This window comes from Xyrauchen texanus, chromosome 41 (genome assembly GCF_025860055.1).
Source record: "Xyrauchen texanus isolate HMW12.3.18 chromosome 41, RBS_HiC_50CHRs, whole genome shotgun sequence".
NCBI lineage: Eukaryota > Metazoa > Chordata > Actinopteri > Cypriniformes > Catostomidae > Xyrauchen > Xyrauchen texanus.
Window position 1 is genome coordinate 7,745,165 of NC_068316.1, and position 24,015 is coordinate 7,769,179.

The 24,015-nt window shown below is 36.5% G+C and overlaps 2 protein-coding genes across 2 annotated transcripts; both read left to right on the forward strand.

Moving 5' to 3' along the window:
- Window positions 1–547: 547 nt before the first annotated feature.
- Window positions 548–13,163, forward strand: abcd3a (ATP-binding cassette, sub-family D (ALD), member 3a). Its single transcript, XM_052114188.1, is given in 24 exon segments — window positions 548–692; window positions 1,433–1,466; window positions 1,586–1,619; window positions 1,622–1,683; window positions 1,890–1,978; window positions 2,503–2,572; window positions 2,974–3,071; window positions 4,411–4,534; window positions 4,639–4,695; window positions 4,782–4,924; window positions 5,047–5,116; window positions 5,249–5,318; window positions 5,409–5,506; window positions 7,151–7,242; window positions 7,549–7,640; window positions 7,964–8,030; window positions 8,518–8,581; window positions 8,785–8,862; window positions 8,978–9,043; window positions 9,152–9,241; window positions 9,365–9,484; window positions 11,049–11,153; window positions 11,302–11,358; window positions 12,357–13,163. Coding segments are annotated over 24 exon segments (1,968 nt in total). The 5' UTR covers window positions 548–582; the 3' UTR covers window positions 12,435–13,163.
- A 3,688-nt stretch (window positions 13,164–16,851) lies between these two features.
- On the forward strand, window positions 16,852–23,875 carry acp5b (acid phosphatase 5b, tartrate resistant). The gene is made up of 6 exons (XM_052114114.1): window positions 16,852–17,029; window positions 17,272–17,462; window positions 21,005–21,132; window positions 21,214–21,405; window positions 22,500–22,647; window positions 23,171–23,875. Exons 1-6 carry the CDS (start codon window positions 16,957–16,959, stop codon window positions 23,408–23,410), a joined length of 972 nt encoding a protein of 323 aa, XP_051970074.1. The 5' UTR covers window positions 16,852–16,956; the 3' UTR covers window positions 23,411–23,875.
- The last annotated feature ends 140 nt before the right edge of the window (window positions 23,876–24,015 follow it).

Genomic DNA, 24,015 nt, shown 5'->3' on the forward strand with positions numbered 1-24,015 from the left:
TTTAATTAATTTCTCTAACCATGCGTTATATGAAAATGCACAACTTTTTGATTTACAGATTTGAATAGCAGCAGACACATCAACAAAAAGTGCTCATCAGTCCATACGACTCAGTCCAACATTTGTTTGAAATGACAGGTGAGGTACAACACAAAGTCATTTACACTAAAATCAAAATAATCTTGCTACATTATTTCAACACTGAATAGGACCGAATTAGAGTTGAATCTTCGGCATAGTGGGGTTAGTAATTTTGCTCTCTGCTTTCAACACGACTGAAACAACAACATGCTCAGTCAGACTCCTAGTACTACTACATCTGTTTGCAATGAACCGTGAGGTACAACACAATTTCGTATCACTTACGAGCTACAGCACTATAATAAAAATGATCGGACTACACTATTTTAAAATCTCATATCATGTTCCACCAATAAAAGATATCCGAGCCAATGATAGTAAGTTATGGGCGTGCTAATGTACTGCCCCGCCCCGTCCTGAAAGCTGCAGGTCTCTTCCGGGCGTGTGTTCACTGCTCATGCGCATCACCGCTCCTCTCCGGGCCATCATACAGTAGTGAACATGGCATCCGTCAGTAAGTACTTGACAGCGAAGAATTCCACTATAGCTGGCGGTGTCCTACTCGTTTTATACTTCCTAAAGCAAAGACGAATAGCTGCCCGGTTGAACAGGTATGCATAGGTTAAGTCAATATGTTGTAATACATGAATTCAGACCAGGACCAGAGTTCAGTGTCAGTGTGACCCCAGTACAACTAGAGTAAAATGAGGCTGTTGTCCCGAGCTAGCATCATGGCTGTGTCCTGTGTGTCAGAAACGTAGGGAGCTGACTATCTTGACTGCATGGTTGCTTATATACGTTATTTTCGAACTTCTGAACGCGCCACTGATTCTTCGATTCAAATTTTCGAACGCACAAATGATTCTTAAAAATGTTCGAACGTGCCAGTGATGCTTTAAAAGGTTCAGTGACACCCCAAAAAATGCAGCATAGGTAGACAGCTCATTTACTTTTGATATACAGTCTATATCTTTACCTTTCTAGAGTAATACAGTTATGGAAAGTCCACATGAACATTGAGCGTGATCGTGAAATGATCACTTAGGAAACTTGCAGTCTCACGGTCCAACAATGAACTCTTTCATAAAGACAATGCAAACGCTGGCTGGAGAAATGTTGCCACAGTTTGCAACAATGTAATAAAGCCTACATTAGTTTTAACTGCTTTAAATGTAACATATAAATATAATGTTTTATATGTTAAAAATGAATTAAACTGCACACTGATCACTCTTGATTGCTGGTTTTAGGCATACATTGAACTATATAGCTGATGCATAGTATTTATATATGTCTTAAAATTGTGGAAATAATAAGCTGGTATTGAAACCAGTTTTAAAATTTCCAATAGGAAGAAGGGTTCTTCGGAAGATCTGAACAGTGAGGTAAGAGAAATGAATTGATCTTTTACAATGTTCATTCATTGATGTTTGGCGAGGTCTTCCTGATATGCTCCATTCATTTCATTTTACTTTCAACCATTGTACTGTTTTACAACAAACAGAAAGATGGCAAGAAAGAGAGAGCTGCCGTGGACAGGGTTTTTTTATGCGAATCTCACGGATTCTCAGGGTCATGGTGCCGGGATTTTTCAGTAAAGAGGTGTGTAATTCTAAACTTCTTTTTTGATTGCTTTTGTTAAAGACTCCATGAAATTGCATGACAACTGAAATAAGTTTTACCACTTTTACAAGCAGTCACCTTGACATTAAAGTTACTAATAGTCTTCTGCTCAGTGGTGACAGAGTTTAAGGAGTGAGGTTGACCACATAACTGCTCAGTGATTCGTGTTTTCTTTTATTGCACAGACATGGTACCTGGTCTTGATCGCGGTGATGCTTGTGGCCAGGACCTACTGTGACGTTTGGATGATACAGAACGGCACTATGATCGAAAGGTTTGGATCAAGACACTGAATCTTTGTATAGAATCCAGGCCCCCAGATTAAATTCATTGTACATTGATTGTGTTTTTTAAATCTTTGACAGTGGAATCATTAGCAGAGATATCGAACTATTCAAGAGGCACTTTTATTCCTACCTGACTGTCATTCCTGGGGTAAATTTAACTTCATGTGCTGTGGAAACACTTGTGTTCACTAATGTACGATACATTAAACCCAGATGTGGTAGTGTCATGTGATTACATCACAGTCGTAACTTAAAGTACATGTTAGCAATCAAACCAGTCCATTGTGTTTACATGCTTACCTCTCAGAGTTCCTCTGGTCTGCAATTCAAGTGCACATTTGTGTTTTGTTACTGTAGCTATGAATGTGTGCTTCCCCAAAGGTGTTTGTTGATGTATAATTTGCATTAATTTTCTCATGCACATGAAGGTCAGGACAGCAATCTGTTTATTCTCTTCTCTATTAACCCTGTCCATGTTTGCATGTGTTTTTGTGCATGTTATGGATTGCAGTGCAATTATTGGTCGGTCAACTACAGGTTTCAAGAAGTACTTAATCAACTTTATCACGGCCATGCCCATTGTAAGTGTCTGTTTTTTATTAAAGTCAGGTTTCCTTTTTTTTTTCTTCTTTTTTTTTATAGTTAAAATCTGAACAGTGATATTCTGTTTTAGTATATCTGTAGTTATCTATGTATCTGTAGTTGTTACATGTCAGAGGAATTCTGAGAATAAAAATGGTCTAATATCTTCAGTTAGGGCTAAAATGGCTTATTAACAACTGCAGCTTTAAGCCACCAGCTAAACTAATATGTACTTGATAACAGTACTTAAATGCAATGTGTCATACTGTAAACATCTGGCAGTTTAAAATGCATTGTTTAAATAATTGTGTCGGTGTGGTAGTTACATACAAGAATCTGCTTTAACTATGAATCTCTTGGAATGAAATGTCGCAAGTGCCTATGATTTCCACTTTTTCAGATCGCCCTGGTGAACAACTTCCTGAAGTTGGGCCTGTACGAACTGAAGCTGTGCTTTCGTGTGAGACTCACCAAACATCTTTACGATGAGTACCTCAAGTAATGTCTTTTACTGCCCGTAACTTTCTTCCAACCATCCTTCAACTTAAACCTCTTTATGGCTATTTGATGTGATATATTTTGGGAAGTTAACATGTCCTGTGGTTTGACATCTATAATTATGCACGGAGCTTTTATGACCTCATATTAGTTCTGAGACTTTGTACAGTGGGGATAAAGGCACACCTTAAGGAAAATCAAGATTAAAAAAAAACATTTCTTTTTATAGAATATTGATGGAGCAATACATTTTTATTTATTTATTATTATTTTTTAAAGTGGCAAGGGAGTGTTTTACTAGAGGTTGACGATCGTGGATTTTGCCAATAATGATAACTAAGGTGGTGGAAAAGTCTGATAACCACTTAATTTAATAATATATATAAAAAAATTATAATATTGAGTATATCATTTCTTAGATTTTCCTTACTATGTAGGATACAGACTTTGAGGCTACAAAAACCTAATCTAATAAAATCCCAAAACAGTTAATTGTACAACCAAAATCTCAATAACCAGAAAAATGTAAATTTGTTGCATGATGCAGGTATTTCAACTTTAAAAAAGTCATTTTGTCAATTACACAGGGGATTCTTATTTTGAAATGACAGAGACTTGGCCTTCTTACATTGCTCTATATGTAAGAATTGACCAAATAAAGTTATTTTTATAGCCTATATTTTGCACCAGATGAGGTTTATTGATGAGGGAGGAAAACTATCGGCATAGATCTTTGCCAAGAACCGGTAGTAACAACAATCGGCACAGATTAATCGGTAAAACCAATAAATCAGTCTACCTCTACCTTTTAACCCATACTTTGAGTTAAACATTTTTTTGTTCATTTCCGTCACATTTGGCATTTGTCACATTTGGCATTTTATTTTCACTTATTGGGCATTTATTAAAAAACATTTGATTGAATCATCTCAATAGCTAACTTTAGACATTACGTGCAATGATCTCATGGATCAGGAATATTTTACAGTGTATAGTGACAAACAGGTGTTAAGGAAAGTTCTGTGGTAGATTTTGTTGCTGTTGAGTGTTTTGAAAGAAAATAAAATCAAAAGTGCCTTTTACCCCAGGGGGCCTTTAGCCCTGTCGTACCCTACTTAAAAAAATTATTTGTCACACTGCTGAGCCATTTAAAATGAATGAGTGAAGGCAAAAAGTTGATCAACTGAAATTGTGACCAGTCACAGCACGTTCTATTCATTTCTATAAGTTCTTATTTTAACCTACAATCTTAATGTAATGATGATAAATAGAAAGTTCATGAACATGTTATGAAAGTTCATGAACATGTTCAGATCTCATTGTATTTGGGTTCACTCAGGGGATATACATACTACAAAATGGGAAACCTGGATAACCGCATCGCTAATGCTGATCAGCTGCTGACACAGGATGTGGAAAAGTTCTGTAATAGTGTGGTGGATCTTTACTCCAATCTCAGCAAGGTAAAACTGGCTTAATAATGTTTTACTCTCATAAGATGAGATCTGTCTTTGCTTCAGTTTAACAGTATTTTCAAGGTGTTTCAAAATAATTTGTACACTTTCAGCCGCTGTTGGATATCGGATTGTACATTTTCAAACTGACAACAGCGATCGGAGCTCAGGTGAGTGATGGAGAGAGTCATTTTAAATGCTTTTTCTGAATAAATGCCATTGGACTGTTAAAGGATGCATTAGTATGTTTGCAAAGGGTCCCACAACGATGATGGCCTACCTGCTGATCTCCGGCCTTTTCCTGACCCGTCTGCGCAGGCCAATCGGAAAGATGACAGTGACCGAACAGAAGTATGAAGGAGAATACCGATACGTCAACTCTCGTCTTATAACAAACAGGTGAACAGTCCTATCTATACATTCAATGGTATACAAATTTAGATTTTTGTTTTGTCATTTAATGCAAAAAACGTACTTTTCTTTTTTTAATGTTGATGATAAATGTCTTTTTTTTTTCTCAGTGAAGAGATTGCCTTCTACAATGGAAATGTCAGGGAGAAACAGACAATTCACTCAACCTTCAAGAAGTTGGTGAGCATTTAACCACAGGATTGGATTACTTTTCTAGAACTTGATTAAAATTTGGTAAAATGATTAACATAAATGTGTGAAGCTCTGAGCTGTAGTTATCTAGGCATTCATGACATTGTTACTTTTTTGCAGGTCGATCATCTGCACAATTTCATCTTCTTCCGTTTCTCCATGGGCATGGTGGACAGCATCATTGCCAAGTGTAAGATGAAGCTACATTGTCAGGACTAGGTAATACATACCTAATTATGGAAAGAAAAAGAAGAATACATTGATCTCTCTCTTGTTCCAGATTTTGCGACTGTTGTGGGTTATTTGGTCGTCAGTCGTCCTTTTCTTGATTTGTCTCACCCTCGACATTTGAACAGTTCACATGCTGAATTACTGGAGGTAAAGCTTTATTCCAGACTCCCTGTGCTTCCTTGCTCATGGATTTGTGTGTTAAAGACAACATTAAACACCATGTTTTGGGGCCTGTGTAGCTCAGCAAGTAAAGACGCTGACTACCTCACCTGGAGTCGCAAGTTCGAATCCAGGGAGTGCTGAGTGATTCTAGTCAGGCTTCCTAAGCAACCAATTGGCACGATTGCTAGGGTGGGTAGTCACGTTAGGTTAACCTCCTCGTGGTCGCTATAATGTGGTTCTCGCTCTCTGTGGGGTGCGTGGTGGGTTGTGCGTGGATGCCGCGGAGAATAGCGTGGGCCTCAACATGCACTAGTCCTCCGCAGTAATGCGCTCAACAAGCTACGTGATAAGATGCGGGGATTGAGGATCTCAGACGCGGAGGCAACTGAGATTCGTCCTACGCCACCCGGATTGAGTCACTACGCCACCACGAGGACTTTGAGTGCATTAGGGAATTGGGCATTCCAAATTGGGATACATTTATTTAAAAAAATATAAATAATAGAATTCTGTAATGTGACACATTTCAGTGTGAAATAAAATATTCAGTGGGAAATAATGGGCTCGAAAATGGTCAAACAAGACGCCATGTTTGATTTCTGGTTTAGAGCTTGTAGCGTTGCAATGAAGACACGGGAGTCCGATCTCCTTAACAGTTTGTTTAGTTAAGGCTGCTGTTGGCCACAACCACGCTTTACTCTCTGTCTTAGGTAAAACACAATTGAAACAGCGGTGAATCCCTTCTGCACACAGTCTCCCGCTTCACACACACATACTGTACTGTACAAGAAAAATTCAGGAAGAGCTCTCAATGCAAGCCAGTCAAATGCATAACACAACAAATTTCTCTTAACACTTTCCAGTATGTATGCAGTTACATCGATGATTATGAAGGTAAGAAATGATAATAAACATCAGAAACAGCAGTAGCTTATCTTAAGTTTCTTTGAATATGAACAAACAATGCTAGGCTTGGATACTGATTTGGTAAGATATGGCATCTACTAAGTCTTTTACAAGTCTCCTTTGGAAGTCTCTTCTCAAAGCAACAATAAAGCCCCGCTTACACTATCGTGACTACTGTGTGCTCTCACTCAGTTACATAAGCCCTCATACGACCGGATATAATCATGCACACACTTGCGTGGTGAAAGTTCACCGGCACATCTTGTGCACCTAGCAAATTATCTATCAGGGTTTGACTGGATCCTGATTTGCTAGGGTATGATATTATTGGTTGATATTTTATTGCTTTTCCCACCCCATGTGCCTTGATTACATCTTCAGTAAATAAATCAATGTAGAGGCGGAGAAAAGGATTCATTTTGGATGAAAGATTTTGAAAACATTTGTTTATCTTTAGAATGGCATGCTCTGAACTGTGCACAATAAACCCAGGGGCATTCATTACGAGAGTAATTGGGGTATGTTATGATGTTCATGTTGACTTTGAGGGTTTTGGACTTCTGTAAATGCAATTTTGCTACACAGTTTGGATGTGTTGTAGTAAAGACAGCATCAGCTTTCACATCATCATTTAATTTTAGTGTTGTCAGAATGTACATACAGCTAATAATTTATATCCTTTGGACTAGAGCACAATTGAACTCAGTATGTGTTTTCCTGCAGGACTACTATCAGAGCGGTCGCATGCTGCTGCGTATGTCGCAGGCGTTGGGCAGAATTGTACTTGCAGGCAGAGAAATGACACGTCTCTCAGGGTAATACAATTCACCCGTCGCCATTAATATTGGCATGCAATAATATTATTTGGTTACCTGCCATTGAAGTGACACATATGTAGACTTGCATTACATTTTATTGATGATCCAGTAGAGCAACCAATGCTTAAGAGTTTGGGTTGGGTACGATATGGCTTTTTTCCAGCAGCCCTAACCATTTTGTCTGTAGCCAAGATTCTTTGCTCAGGTTTCACCAACAATTATGTTTCCTTCATAACTTATGCCAAGGACATTGCTTTGAAATTTCAGTACAAGACTGTAAGATTTGTTTGTCTCTCCACTCAGATTCACTGCTCGTATCACTGAGCTTATGAAGGTCCTGAAAGAGCTGAATTCTGGTAAATACGAGCGTACCATGGTGCATCAATCAGAGAAAGGTGAGCTTTTAAAGACTCGAGTTTCAAACCAACCTCGAGAGAGTTCAATAATTGCCATAATTTTAACAATAAAAGAATGTAAAAATGCTACAGTAAAAATATGTAATTTGTTAACTGGTAAGTTACCTTAAAGGAATTTTCCGGATTCAATACAAGTTCAACTTGTCCTCCACCATCCGGATTGAGGCGGGTCATTACGCCACCACAAGGACTTAGATTTGGGCATTCCAAATTGGGGAGAAAAAAAAACATCTAATTTCTGGTAACTACAGATTAATTTTTTTAGAGTGAGATTTTAAATTGTTCATGTTTTTTATTAACAGACGGTTCAGAAAAGCTCACGTTGATACCAGGGAGTGGAAAAATCATCAATGTCGACAACATTATCAAGTGAGAGCCACCGCCTCCTTTCCTCAATCTCTCAGGATGTGTTTCTGTAGGTTCTGTTCCAAAACTGACTGATCTGCCTACCTAGGCAACATTTTCAGGCATCATAGACACAAGGCTAAAGTATAATTTAAATGAAGAGACCTCATTTTGGTCAAAGGTGGCATTAAATGTATCCATTGCTGACAAGGCATTCCCAGGATGCATTACAACAAAATGATCATCCATTTTGGCAGATCACTTAATAACAATATTTTATTCAGTAATTATACAGTAATTAATAATATCGATATAAAATCTAGTTCAATCTAATTTAAATATTTTAAATATTTTTTGTGATTATTGGAGTTTTAAATTGTAAGCTTAGCAACATGCAAAAGTGAGACAACGAGACAGCTAACTAGGGTTTAATCAAAGTGAGTTTGACCTTGCTTGGAGGGTCACTAGTTTAGAGAATCAACACTGTGTTGACCTCAGGATTTTTCTTCAGGTTTGACCACACACCACTGGCTACACCTAATGGAGATATTCTGATCAGAGACATGTGTTTCGAGGTGGGTTCTATGTTATTTCTACAAATCATTTGGCCAAATGGTGGTCGTTATTCGAAGTTATCAAAGGCATCAAACATTGGTTTAATTTTATCTTGAGTTCTTTGAGGTGGCCAGATTACATAATATTTATACAGTTTGTACGCACATGTCAAGAGTATTTTTTAATGTGCCGAGTGCTCCTGATTGTGTATTTTTCTTCAAAGGTGAAATCGGGATCAAATGTTTTGGTGTGTGGCCCCAATGGGTGTGGAAAGAGTTCCCTTTTTAGAGTTCTTGGGGAGGTAAGCACTTCTGTCCTTGTCTGCACTGAAGGGAGGTTATGGCATTTTTTTATCTTGGCAATTAATTATATTCATGCTACAAAGTGTTAAATGCAGTTCTTTGGTCTCTGCCTAGTTGTGGCCGTTGTTTGGTGGCAGTTTGACGAAACCAGAGAGGGGGAAGCTCTTTTACGTGCCTCAGGTAGATCTTTAAGTGGATTTTTGCAGAACAAATACCACTTTAACCACGGCAGAATGTAAGAATGGCCCACACGATTTGAATAACTTCTCTTTTTGTGTTTCCATTCAGAGGCCTTACATGACTATTGGTTCGCTGAGGGATCAAGTGATCTACCCAGATACCAATGAGGATCAAAAGAAGAAGGGGATCTCTGACCAGGTAGTTTTTAAAATCTAAAATAATACAAAATGTACAGCTCACCATCAGCTTTTGAGTTAGTAAGTTACACTAACTCTCTTATCCACTCTTAACCTCACTTTGTTCACCTGAACTGTGTAACAGGTGTTGAAGGAATACCTGGATAATGTCCAGTTAGGACACATCTTGGAGAGAGAGGGCTCCTGGGACATAGTTCAAGATTGGATGGACGTGCTCAGTGGAGGAGAAAAGCAGAGAATGGCGGTAAAAAAAGAAAACGGAGACATTTTAAAGAGCGGCAAAATAAGTCACCTACACGTAAAGTTGCGTACTGTAATGCAAAGTGGTGTACAGTAGTGTGCAGTCACTGCAGGGAGATAAGATAAGTACAGTAAAAAAATGTATTTAATTATTTTTATTTTTTTCTATTTGTAATTCCAATTTAGTTTGCATAAGTTTTCACTTAGATAATAAATATTTGATGCGTTTACTGATATAATTAAAATGAGCTAAATTTGTCTGTGCGTTTAGTGTCATCACTATCAAGAGGCTTTATGTTTAATGTAGGCAGGTTGTAAAGGTTTTACATTTTATAATATGTATATCAAAAATGAAAATAATTTGCACCCATTTTTATGTTATTTTAATTTTGTAGGTTTCAGTTTTGAATTGAAAATGTCTATTTTTATTTCAGTTAATTTTCATTGAAGATGATAACACTGCCAACAACTGTGTGATGCTTTTAAGCCAAAATTATGTCAATTGATTAGTATGCGTATAAGCAAAACATTTTTACACCCTTTGACTTAAGAAATATTTTTTTTTTCTGGTGGCAACACACATAACACCACGTCACAATGGTCAAGTGGGAGAAGTCTGACTTTTCTTAAAATTTAGAGTTCCATCTTATAATGAAAGTGAACATGAACAAGTAGTTGGGAATTTTTTATTACAGTAAATCCAGCGTAACAGGAACCCAGCATTAAAGGAATAGTTCACACAAAAATGAAAATTCTCTCATCATTTACTCACCCTCAAGTCATCCCAGATGTGTTTGACTTTCTTCTGCTGAGCACAAACAAATATTTTTTGAAAAATATCTCAGCTTTGTAGGTCCATACAATGCAAGTGAATGGTGACCAGAACTTTGAAGGTCAAAAAAGCATATAAAGGCAGCATAAAAGTCATTCATATGACTCCAGTGGGTAAATTAATATCTTCAGCAATGATGTGAAAGGTGTGGGTGAGAAAAATAAAAAGTCATTTTTTACTATAAATTCTCCTCCCTGCCCAGTAGGTGGCGGTATGCATGAATGTGGAAGTCAAAATGAAGGTGGACATTTATAGTAAAATAGGACTTAAATATTTATCTGTTTCTCACCCTCATCTATCATATAACTTCTAAAGAAATGCACTTAACCACTGGAGTTATATAGATTACTCTTTTGCTACCTTTGTGATTTTTTTTTTTATTTTTATTTTTTTTTATTTCAGCTTTAAAGTTCTTGTCACCATTCACTTGCATTGTATGCACCTACAGAGCTGAGACATTCTTCTAAAAATCTTTGAGTTCAGTAGAAGAAAGAAAAGTCATACACATCTGGAATGGCATGAGGGTGACTAAATAATGAGAGAATTTTCATTTTTGGATGAAGTATTCCTTAAAAGTTTAAAGTGTCAATCCTGCCATCTTTAAAGCCTAATTTTTTGTCTATTTGATTAGAATGTTTATGAACATAGATTTAGAGATGCACATAAGGTTTCTAAAATAATGCTTAGAGGGCACTATTGTTGCCGCATGTGTAACCTAGTGTCAATTTTCCTTCAGATGGCTCGGCTCTTCTACCATAAGCCCCAGTTTGCCATTCTGGATGAGTGCACCAGTGCCGTGAGTGTGGACGTGGAGGATTTCATCTACAGTCACTGCAGAACGGTGCCTAAACCTTGTATTTCTGTTACCCTCTCATTGCACTAAAGACATTTTTAAAGAAGCTCCTCAAGACTCATGAGATTTTCTCACATCATATTTCAGTCAAATGTTATTTCCCTGTATGTGATTTATTCCTCTGTGTTTCTGGCAGGTTGGAATCACTCTGTTCACCGTCTCTCACAGAAAGTCCCTGTGGAAACATCATGTGGTGAGAGCAGTGCAGCTGCCCCTGTTATGAGGAAGTGTTGACAGTGTTGTTGTACTCGAGACCAGACTCGGTCTTGAAACCATATTTCACAGGAATGGTGTTTGATCAGGTTTTAAAGTGCATAGTGTTACAAGATAAATAATTTTGCTCTTTGAGCACACCTGAGGCTGAGACAAAAATGGGAAAAAGTGGGAATTGTTCATTTTAGTTCCAGTAACATTTAAATGTTTTACTATTAATTACTATTATAAAAGAGGTTATCTGGAGCCTGGTGTACATTTGGGTAACAAAGTTATAGTACAGTAAGACTGCATGTTGTATATCAGAAATGCTTCCTTGGCTCACAATGGTGGAATATAATAGTGCAATTGAAGAAATTGCAAACGCATCGAAACTAAAGGTTTCAGTTCATTTACTGCGTTGACAGTTTACATTAAAAGGCTTTTTCCATTTTAGTTATAGAACAGTAATACTTTATTTTGTATAGCTGAAATTTTTTCTTGATTTACAATGAATAGAATAGAAGACAGGCTGGTAGTTTGTATTGCCATGCTAAGCCACATTTTTATTCTCAACTGGTATTGGTTAAATGAATATCTTCAGCAGTGATGTGAAAGGTGTGGGTGAGAAAAAGATCAATATTTAAGTCCTTTTTTACTATAACTTCTCCTCCCTGCCCAGTAGGTGGTGATATGCACAAATGTGGAAGTCAAAATGAAGGTGGATATTTATAGTAAAATAGGACCAACATTTTGATCTGTTTCTCACCCACATCTATCATATAACTTCTAAAGATATGCATTTAACCACTGGAGTCATATGGGTTACTCTTTTGCTACCTTTATGTAATTTTTAGTCACCATTCACTTGCATTGTATGCACATACAGAGCTGAGATATTCTTCTAAAAACGACTTAATTTTAGTCCCTGCTGGTATTTATCATTAGTTTTTTTTTTACAATATGTTTGTGAAAGTATGAATTGTCTTTTCTTTGTAGTACTACCTCCATATGGACGGCAGAGGAAACTACGAATTCAAACCTATCACCCCGGAAACTGTGGAGTTTGGCTCTTAGAGAGGAGCGACAATACCACGTACAAACACACAGCCCCAGCAAGGGGCCCTAGCTATTCAACGCCAGTCAACCTAATGTAGGAGATTATTTTTAATCAACTGTAACCTTTTTGGGATAGAAATGTGTTTAAAGATTTGTTAACACTACTTTTGTCCTCGACGATTGTATATAATTTGTAATTTATGCAGTCCAATTTATGGGACATCCGTTAAGTGTGTGTATGGGTGTATACCAAGGAAATATGTGTCATGTTTGTGCACTTAATTGCTTAATTAATGAAATGAGGAGAATTAGGCATACAAATTAATGTCACTGGAATTTAGAAACTCAAAAAGAACCAATATTGCCTTTTTCTCATCAATTAACCTTTCATTATGGATACTTAAAGCTACTAAGTGACTGTAGTGCTCTCTGCAGCATGGTTGGTCTGGATGTGTGCAAGTTGTTTTTTGGTGCACTTTAACTGGTATGGTGATTTGAAAACCAGGAAGCCTTGTACTACCATTCAATGTCTGTAATCGACTAAAGGTTGCATATGCACTTGTTTACGCCAAGATGATGCCAACATCATTGTTGGCATTACTTGATGTGGAAGGAATTTGTGTCTGCAGAAATGTTGTTGTGCGTAAGAACTGTATGAAATGTCACTGTCGTAACACGTCACAGATAAAGCAAATGGAAATTCACCACTGTGCGTTTGCTGTACGTTTTCATTAAAAAAAGTAGAAACCTGTAACAAAATGTCTGTTTGTGGTATTTTCTTTCCTGTCTTTGAAAAACAGTCATAAAGATTGTGTCTGATTGAAAGAGGTTCTGATTAGACCTTGTGAATTCAGTTCTGTTCCTTTAAGAAATCTTTGAGAAGATGAAGATCTGACATTTGGCACACATATCAAAAGTAAGTGAGAGGTCATTTGGATTAGACACTCATTTGACCTTTTACCTTCCGCATGAAAGCTCTGTATACGTTTCTCTCTAGTCACCAGTTCCCGACCAAAGACCAGTTTGTGTTCAAGAGTAAAACAAAAGCTTTACGTTGGCCAAAAGTGGTAAGAAATGGTGCCAAAAGAGCCCATGTTTTGGTAGTGCCTCATTCACTATAAGGTGTATCAAATACATCCCATTTTATTGGGTAAAAAGTCTAAAGGTATTTCACTAACAAACAAACAAAAATACAGTGGAGGACAGTGTTCGTGTCCCTTGTTTTTGAAAATACCATAATATCACGGTTTTCCTTGGACTACCTTGTAAGGACCATATGCATGTAATATAATATCAAAGTGTCATGATATTACCGTTTGATCCCAACACTATGCTATTTTGCCACCACTGTATGCTTATGTAAGAGGACTGCATTCATTCTGTAGTGTAGACATGTGCAGGACCTGATATTTTGTGTGTGTATGTTAATGATTGATGAGAAAGCCACTGGAATGCTTCCACTGTAAACTCTCTTTCCCAGCACAAGCCTTATAATCTTCATATCTGCTTGATCTATCTACTGTAAATAGAATTTTAAATAATGATGTTACTAAAGATCAACGACATGATGTTTTATTGCTATTTCTGTGGTTGACATTAACACACTGAAAAATAAAATGTTATTTTATAGATGTGTGCTGTACAGTAGTTGATGCGTAGCATGCATAACAGCTTTTTTTATCAATAAAGATTTTAGGTTAAAATTTCATATGAATGTATAACGGGACATTTATATTTTAGGTAGTGTGTCTGGTGGTCCCCATTTTTTTTTTTTTTAGTTTTTAACTTTTAATTACCTTTCATTTGAAATGATCCTGTAGTGTGACAAATTACTTTTTAAAAGTACAAATGTTCCATGTAGTCTCTCCATTAACCCTTAAACACAGCTCGGGTCTTTAGTGACCCATTCCACCCTCTGTACCTCATCCCCATTTTGGAGTTGTGCCCACACCTCTTTAGTGTTCCTCAATATTTCTCTTAAAAATAATAGAACACAAACACACACTCAAAAAAAAAAAAAGAGGAATAATAAGTGCTGTAAGCAATTTTTTAATGGAAAGGTTTGCAAAAAAATGTTCCCTGAAAGATATTAATGAAATAAGTGTTGTGAGATATCTCACTGGTCTCTGTGAGCGCACTAGAGTCTGTAAACAGCAAACAATAATGTGTCCGCTGTCTTTGACACTTTCAAACCTGCCAATCATTTTGCACGTTCTCATAGTATAGCAGTTGCATGGCATCATTGAAGCTTAATGCCATTTTTATGCCATGTTGCTTATTACAGGTGTCAGATAATGGAGCTAATTTGCTGCTGTTGTTTTTATCAACCTCTTCTGCACAATGTCGGTCTCAATAAAGCTCATTTGGTATCTTTGGGTGCAGGGTTTTGGAAAAAGGGGGCGTGGGTAATTCAACAGCTCAGCCTTGTGGTAGTGGATGAATGAAATTTGACATTGCTATTTGATGAAACAACATGAAAGTTAACTATAACAAGTACAACACATGAACAGTATTATATGACTATTGTCAGTTGGGTGTACTACTGAAATTATGTAAGTTGTGCATCTATTTAGACTCAGTAAGCACCTGAGAAGATACTTATATGCAGGTTATGTGTATTTTGTGTGTTATGTGTAGTTCAATATGTGTTTATCAGTCAGTTGCATGTCATGAAATGTAATTGTGCAAGTAATAAATCTTGTTCTACATTTGTCCTGATTTGTTGCATTATCTCTTTGATATATGAAAAATATAACATAAAAATATATCAAAAGATATTTTATTATATATAACAGTTAGTTCCGGTCCTCGAATCTGATTGGACGAGAGATGTTCCATGAGCACTGATGGTCTGACACCATCAGCACTCCGACGCTTCACTGTTTGTGTATCACTCCGCTTGTGTTCGTGTTGTTCTAAACTAAAGTGTGAGAGTTGTGCAGATCTGTTAAAAGCTATAGTTTGTCTTTTTTATATTTATTACATTTGTTAGCCAGCAGGTGGTGATAAAATATAATTTTTGTCTGTAATATGAGCCAGTTAGGTGACGTGAAGTGAATCCGTGTCAGCCGTTTACATACAACAGCTCTTAATGATCGCTTGTATCACTACTACACTACTAAAGCTAGGAAATAACTTTAAATGAACAATTTCAGCATTACGGTTCATCACAGCTTAGAGAAACAACAGAGTGATTAATTATACAATGGCTGCTTTTTAAAATGGGGGAGGACATTGCGGTTTCTATAGTGATCGACTCTTGCACCGGCTACCGCGAAATAGGGCACTATTTTTGCACTGAGTAGGCTGACCTTCAGAAAGCTGACAGCATCTCTGCTTGGGACAATAGGTAATCACACATGCTCCATCTCTCTCTCTCTCTCTCTCTCACTCTCTCTCTCACTCTCTCTCTCTCACACACACGCACACATCCATCCTTGTTTATCCAATAACTTGTTTGAAACAGCACAAGCCGTGATACTGTTTCTGAAGTGACATTTTTGAATTACTAACGAGTCTTGGACGCATCATTTGTTTTGAACCAGAATTGGTAGTTTCTGATCCGTCGCGTAAGAAAGTAGTTTCATGCACAAATGCGTTTTTTTATGACATTTTCCTATTTTTTTTTTTTAAATGTACTTGTTCAATGAACTGTTGTATATAAGCAATATCACACTCGCAATCATGCTATATGGCCCTACATCGGTAGTGCTGATGTAGGGCCATATAGCACGATTGCGAGTGTGGTATTGCTTCAATATCATTTTCTAACTTGACACTGTCTGGGCATATTGAAGATCCATTTGTGATAGATGTACTGTACGTCCCAGGACTCTAAAAACCTGAATATGTAAAAGTGTTTTGTGAAATTGCCTTGCATTTAAGGGTTATTACGAGGTCATCATTATAATTATAAAATTAGCAAAATGCTGTTTTAAAAAAGAAAAGTATTAGATAGAGTATAGCTTGCCACAACTCAGGACATGATTTTGTGTCATTTATTTATTAAATTTTTTACTAATTTGATGTACAATTATCTTTATTGTTGTTATTGTATTATTATTATACAATTATATTATAAGCACTGTATACTTTTGCTGATGACTGATAATTACACACTAAATACATATGAAGTACATCCTACATATATAACAATTATTATTAAAAAATACATTTTTTGTAATAATAACAATATGAAAATATATTTTCTATAAAAATATTGACAAATAAATAATGATTATTTTTATATGAATAATTATTAACATTTATGCATTTTATTTTTAAGCATTATTTTGTTGGTAGCTGATAATGACAATCAAATTTATTTACTTTGTAAACTGTTGAACATTGTCCATTGTATCATGTGCGTTTTTTTTTCACTCTCAATACAGGAAGCTTGTCATAAACCACATCTTGCATGCAGCAAAAAGAGACTTAGGCTGTTTGTGGTTTGTCAGTATATGTGTGACTCTCGTACCCGTAACTTCACTTTAAAACTGTGACCGTTTATAGGATCAGATCAACCATCTTAGGTCATTCTATGGCGTGGCTGACCCCCTTTCTTATCTTCTGTCTTCAGATACTCTACACGCCATGTCAAGCAAACGAACAAGGTAGAGCATTTCTATTATATTTTTTTCTGTATGCTTTCAAATGTCAACAAATGTATCACTATCAGCGGTCATATGATGCAGACAAACCGGTTCAGTGAGAATTTTTCATGTGATCAAGTGTGAACCGAGTTCACTTTGAGTGAGTCTATTATGATATGCTGTTAAATGTGAATATAGACAGTCATGCGGAACTAAGTAAATTAACAATATTCAGTCAATATTCATGTGTTCTCTCTCCGCAGCCTCTCTAAGGTTTGTTGGGATTGGAGACTGGGGTGGGCTTCCTTTATACCCCTACTACACATCACATGAGTTGGACACGGCCAATGAACTGGGCAGAACTGCTGAGAGCTCAGGCCTGGACTTTGTCCTCAGCTTAGGAGATCATTTCTACTTCAGCGGTGTCAGGGACATGTATGACACACGCTTCAAGGTCTGATCAGCAGGTCTAAAGGAAAGTTCACCCAAAAATGAAAATGCTGTCATAATTTACTTAACTTCATGTCATTCCAAACCATAATGAGAACTAGTGAAGAATGCTTGTTGTTTTTTTCCATGCTATTACAAAGAATGGGGACAGGACAACATTTAAGTAATTATTCACTGAAAATCTCAACATCTGCCCTAGCTCTGTTTGACTTCTCCAGTCTCCATTCTTTGTAATTGCATGGGGGGAAACGACCAGTACACTCTTAACGATTTCTCCTTTTGTGTTCCACAGAAGAAATAAAGTTATATGCGTTTGCAATAACATGAGTGTGAGTAAATGATTAAAGAATTTTTATTTTTGTGTGAAGTATCCTTTTAAAACCACTATCGTTGTATGAACCGATCCACCCCCATCAGAGGCTGATTGCTTAGATAACATCAGTATTTGTGAAATTTGCTCAAATCTGTTAAAGCTTCTGCAAAAAAAATGCAGCATGCTAGCTTCAAGGCCTTGCAACATGTCAGATGTTACTCTAGTGAGATTTTGTAATTCATATCTGTCAGGCAGAACAGCAGACTGTGGGACAGTGTGCAGGGTTCTCTAGCTCAGTGATCTGCCACAATCTTTACATGATCTCGGCACATGTTTAGTGTACACAGTATAAAAAGATGGATAGGTCCCTCTTGTGGCTGAAGCACTGATCACCAGTCAAGCTTTAACCCTTATTTACCATAGTTCTTCAATAGTTTAACTGTCAAATTTGTACTTCAGCTAGGACAACAGGATGGATGGCTCCTCATTATACCACAGTGAGATCAATGTAACTTTGACTCATGTAAAACAAACATTGGTGTTTGACAAGGAAAATAGTTAGAATCAAAATCAAACAAATCTTAGAAACGGAAGCTGTCATAGTCGCTATAAAAATAAAGCCTTACATAAAAGTACTGTGATGAAATCAGATGGCTCTTTGATATACAGTGGGCTCCAAAAGTCTGAGATCACTAGTGAAAATGCTTCTTTTTATCTAATTAAACAAACAAAACAAAACAATCTGTACAATTAGATTGTACATAGGAGTTCACATGAACACATTTCATACATTTGCTCAACACACACATTTGATTGGTTATCTTAAAGAATCTGAAAGATTTCTTCTTCCTTTAACGTCATAACTTTCCTTGTTTTAAAATCCTAAAAATCTTACAATTTTTAATTTCCTGTTTTAAATGAAGAAGAAAAAAAACTCCAACATTTTCAATTTGATCTCAGACTTTTGGACCACACTGTATACCCTAGTACTGAATGCATGCACTTTGGTATTCTTTACACATGGTTATCCAAGGTCCTTAAAAACATTATTAAGGTACTTCCATGGAACATTTCCAAAATACCATAGTGATACCATAGACTTCTTGGCATAGAAAAGCTATTTTTCGTATTATCTAATCAATATTTTACTCATCTGCTACAATTAAGTAATGTATTTTAATTAGGCTTATATTTATATTATATTCATAATGTATTTTTAAATATATAATTATATATTTATATGTATTTAATCATAAATTTAATAATCTTTATTTGGGGGGATTTTTGGGAAAAAATTATATATACAATTAATTAATCGGCATATAAAAAAATTAATTCACAGCCAAGTATTGGCAGTGACATACATTTAGTGTTTTGCAAAGTTTGCTGCTTCGGTATTTGTAGATTCTTTTTTCACATGTTTCTATGGTATACTGAAAATCAATTATAAGCATTTCATGAGTTTTAAAGACTTTTATTGGCAAAAAACATTCAATATATGCATGAGTCAATATTTACAGTGTTGACTCTTGTTCTTCATAACCTCTGCAATTCGCTCTGGCATGCTGGATATCAGCTTCTGGGCCAAATCCTGACTGATGGTGATCCATTCTTGTCTTATTAGTGCTCGGACTTGATCACAATTTGTGGGCTTCTGCTTGTCCACTCGCCTTTTGAGGATTGACCACAGGTACTCTATGGGATTAAGATCCGGGGAGTTGCCTGGCCACGGATCCAAAATTTCAATGTAATGATCTCTGAGCCACTTCATTATCACTCTTACCTTGTGACATGGTGCTCCATCATGCTGGACAATGCACGGATCATCACCAAATTGCTCCTGGATCATTGGGAGAAGTTGCTCTTGCAGGACGTTTTGATACCATTCTTTATTCGTGGCAGTGATTTTGGGCAGAATTGTGAGAGAGCCCACTCCCTTGGATGAAAAGCAACCCCACACGTGGATGGTCTCAGGATGCTCCACTGTTGGCATGAAACAGGACTCATGGTAGTGTTCACCTTTTCTTCTCCGGACTATCGATTTTCCAGATGTCCCAAACAGTCGGAAGGGGGCTTCATCAGAGAAAATAAATTTGCACCAGTCTTCTGCTGTCCAATCCTTGTACATCCTGCAGAATTTCAGTCTGTCCTTGATGTTTTTCTTGGAGAGAAGTTGCTTCTTTGCTGCCCTTCTTGACAACAGGACATTATCCAAAAGTCTTCGCCTCACTGTGCGTACTGATGCACTCACACCAACCTGCTGCCAATATTGAGCATGCTCTGCACTGGTGGCGACACGATTCCGAAGCTGACTCCTCAGGAGGCGGCGGTCCTGGCGCTTGCTGGACACTCTGGGACGTCCTGAAAGCTTCTTCACTGCAGTTGAACCTTTCTCCTTGTTCTTGATGATCTGATAAATGGTTCTTTCAGGTGCAATATTCTTTGAAGCAATTTCCTTGCATGTGAGGCCATTTTAATGTAAAGCGATGATGGCTGCACGTCTTTCTTTAGAGGTAACCATTGCTAACAAGAACACAATGATTGGAGGCACTTCTTCCCTCATTTTATAGCAATCTGTCTGCTCTTATAATCCAATCAGTATGATAGAGTGATTTCACTTGTTCTCGTTCACACTTTCACAGGTGCAGCTGATATGATTAGTGAAATGATGTTAGCTGGTCATTTTGTAGCAGGAACAAAAAAATGTGAAATTTGGGGTTTTGTGAATTATTTAAATTAATATAAAAATGCCTCTGATCACTCTGCACAATAATCTAGAAACAATGTGAATCAACACCACAACAACTGAAGCAGAAAACTTTTGTGCAAAACACAAAATGTGTCACTGCCAATACTTTTGGCCACGGCTTTGTGTGTGTGTATATATATATATATATATATATATATATATATATATATATATATATATATATATATATATATATATAAAACAACATTAATTATTATTAAATATTTTTGTTATACAAAAATATATTTACAGTATAATACACACACACACACACAAAGCAGTCACTGCGGTGGTACTCTCATAGGACCTTTTTGTTTTCCGCCTTCAGTTAAAATGTATAACTTTTAACTAATAATGCAGTTATCATTTATCAATTATAACATAACATAAATATGCCAAAATGGCTTAATAATCATATTAACATTAACATTGTATTTATAAATGTAAATATGATCACGTTATTAATTAATGCTCTGTTCTCCAGTCTACTTATGAGAGCGTTTTCTCCCACCCTGCGCTCATCACTGTGCCATGGTACCTGTTGGCGGGAAATCACGATCACCGTGGAAACGTATCAGCCCAGATTGCCTACTCAAACCAATCTGAAAGATGGTAAGTGAGAGGTCAGCGGATCTTCTCTTTCATACTGAAAAATGTATTCATAGCCATTAATGTTTTGTTAATGGTTGATAGGAACTATCTCGACCTCTACTATGAACTGAACTTCAAAGTTCCTCACAGTAACACATCCCTTACGGTTCTGATGATTGACACGGTGGTTTTGTGCGGGAACACCTATGATGGACTTGATCCAGTAGGCCCGGAAGACTTAATTGCTTCTAACCAACAGATGAAGTGGATAGAGGAGAAACTTCAAAACGCTAAGTGAGTTTAAAGTTATTATGGACAGCAATAAATGTGAGCAACAGCAGAGATCCAGAAGTAAAAATTATTGTCATTTTCTCCATAGAGATTTTTCTTATAGAGAGCTACTGTGAGCTTTAAGGTTTTTAATGATGGTATATGCATCTGTAGAAGCCATAAGTCAGTGAGTTTTCAACTTAATCTTTTTAATATTGTTTAATTTCCTTTTTTTTTGGTGAAGAAATATACTACCCATAATCAGAGATGCTGCTGCTGCCATGGCAACAGTAATCACAACAGAAGAGCTCATCTGTTAAAGAAAGAAAGTCATACAGGTTTGGAACCACATGAGGGTGAATAAATGATGACTGAATTTTCATTCAACTTTATTTGGGTGTCCAATATATCTACCAAAACAATCATAGAGTAATTATAAGATGGCAAATATGCTACAAACTGAAATCCAACGTGACTAATTATGTGACAATGTGATTTGTTTTTTATCGAGCAAACATATGTCCTTCAACAGGATTTTTTGGGCATGTTTTCAAAGGTCCCAACTTGCCACACTCATTCTCTCTTTCTCACTCCTTCAACAGCTTAGTTAGAACACACTCACATTTTCCCAAATCCCAGATCTAGCACCTGAAAAACACTACTAGCATTCCACACTGAAAATATGAACATCCCTTAAAGGGATAGTTCACCCAAAAATGAAAATTCTGTCATCATTTACTAACCCTTGTGATGTTCCAAAACTGTATATCTTACATCTCTTTTTTCTTGATAACCTTTTTTGTCATGTTAACCCATATAAAGTAATGTCTTATCTCATTATAATCATATTTTAAAGTTGGTTAAAAATAAACAAACCCAGAACAGTCCTTTAAAAGTATACAGGAGTGTTCGCCACCTGAGAAAATCATATGTTTGGTGTACAAACGCTTGACAACCAGATATGCCCTCACATGTTTAGGGGAAAACACAGTAGAAAATTCCACTAAGAATAAACCTGCACATGCAAATTCTCACAGCTGTTTCCACAACAGAAGTGAAACATTAATATGCAACAAAGATATCTGGTCTAAAGCTATCGTTTGTATATTACTCCTCAGGTCAGAATTTGTCATTGTGGCTGGTCACTATCCAGTCTGGTCCATTGGCCATCATGGTCCCACCAAGTGTCTAGTGAAGAATCTCAGACCCCTACTGAAGAAGTACAACGTTTCTTTATATCTATCTGGTCATGACCACAGTCTACAGGTTGGTATCTTGAGTATCACATTCTTAGGTGACAGAAAATCAAGCAGTATCACACACTATTGCATTATTTAAACTATAAATGTGCACACGGTTGTGCTATATTGCAATGACATAGTTATGACTAAGCATAACCCCTTTAGCCATAACTATATTCACAAGATAGCATGGACTTGTGTGTCATATTGCTTGTATAAAATGCTTACTACAAAATAAAATTAAAATAGTACATACATGTAGGTTTTCATAAAATTGCTATTTTAGTAAGCAAATAATTTTAGTGGTATCCCTCCGCTACAAGATATAGTCCTTGACATGTAAACTGTGTTAAAGGTATACATTTATTCTTCATAACCCTCGTGTTGTTCAAAACCTGAATGACTCTGTAGGTGGCCAGTATGGGTCCTGCGCAGTGGTATATACGACTGAATCATTGCATTGCTTCCTGGACTGGAACTATCCACTTTATAAAGTGAGTTGAAAACAAAAGAGCTGAAAGTTAACAGATTGTTTTCTATTCCATCAGTTTATCAGAGAAGACGATGGAAGTTCGTACGTTGTCAGTGGAACTGGAGTTGTCGAGGAGACGTTCACTGGCCACAAGAACAGCTTCCCATCATCTTGGCAACTCTTTTCCAATGCGGTCAATAAGACGACAGGAGCATTTGTGTACTTTGAGGTCAATCCAAGTAAAATGCTGATAAGTTACATTCAACCAGATGGGAAATGTGTTTACCAGACATCTGTTCCTAAACGCACATTCTAACTCTTGCATAATCCTAACATTAATAATTGTCTGCTCTTAAAGGGATAGTTTAGCCAAAAATAAAATCTCTGTCATATTTCACTCACACTAACGTTGTTCCAAACACATATGACTTTCTGAAACATCTGGTGTGAAACATCTTCTTTTGTGTTCTACGGGAAAAGGAAAGTCAAAGCGGATTGGCAAAACATGGGAGTGAGTAAATGATGACATCATTTCAATTTTTTGGATTTAAAGTCCCTCTAACATAAGTCACATTGACAAAGTTTATTTTTGCCTGTGCATTAATTCCTAATTGTACTAAGTGCATTTTAGCTATAAATTATGTTTTTTTTTTTTATTTAACAAAATAAAACATTCTAATTTAATCAAAATAATTTGTTATTTTATTTTCTGAACTTAATTGTTTTTAAAGCTTGATTTATTTTGTATTTTCTTGATCATTTTTATGTAAAGCACTTTGAATTGCCATTGTGTATGAAATATGCTATATCAATAAACTTGCCTTGGTTTGATTGAACTGTTCAGTTACATTCAATTGAGTTCTACTAATTTACCATTGGGGGCGCCATTTCACTAATTTTGATATTTGCACATATGTTGCA

Bases quoted from the DNA above. Each gene is read 5' to 3' on its own strand.
- acp5b (XM_052114114.1), top strand. From the start codon at position 16,957: ATGGCGTGGCTGACCCCCTTTCTTATCTTCTGTCTTCAGATACTCTAC. The intron at 21,406-22,499 runs GTGAGTTTAAAG...ATTACTCCTCAG, and splicing joins GAGAAACTTCAAAACGCTAA to GTCAGAATTTGTCATTGTGG. The intron at 22,648-23,170 runs GTTGGTATCTTG...CTATTCCATCAG, and splicing joins GTCATGACCACAGTCTACAG to TTTATCAGAGAAGACGATGG.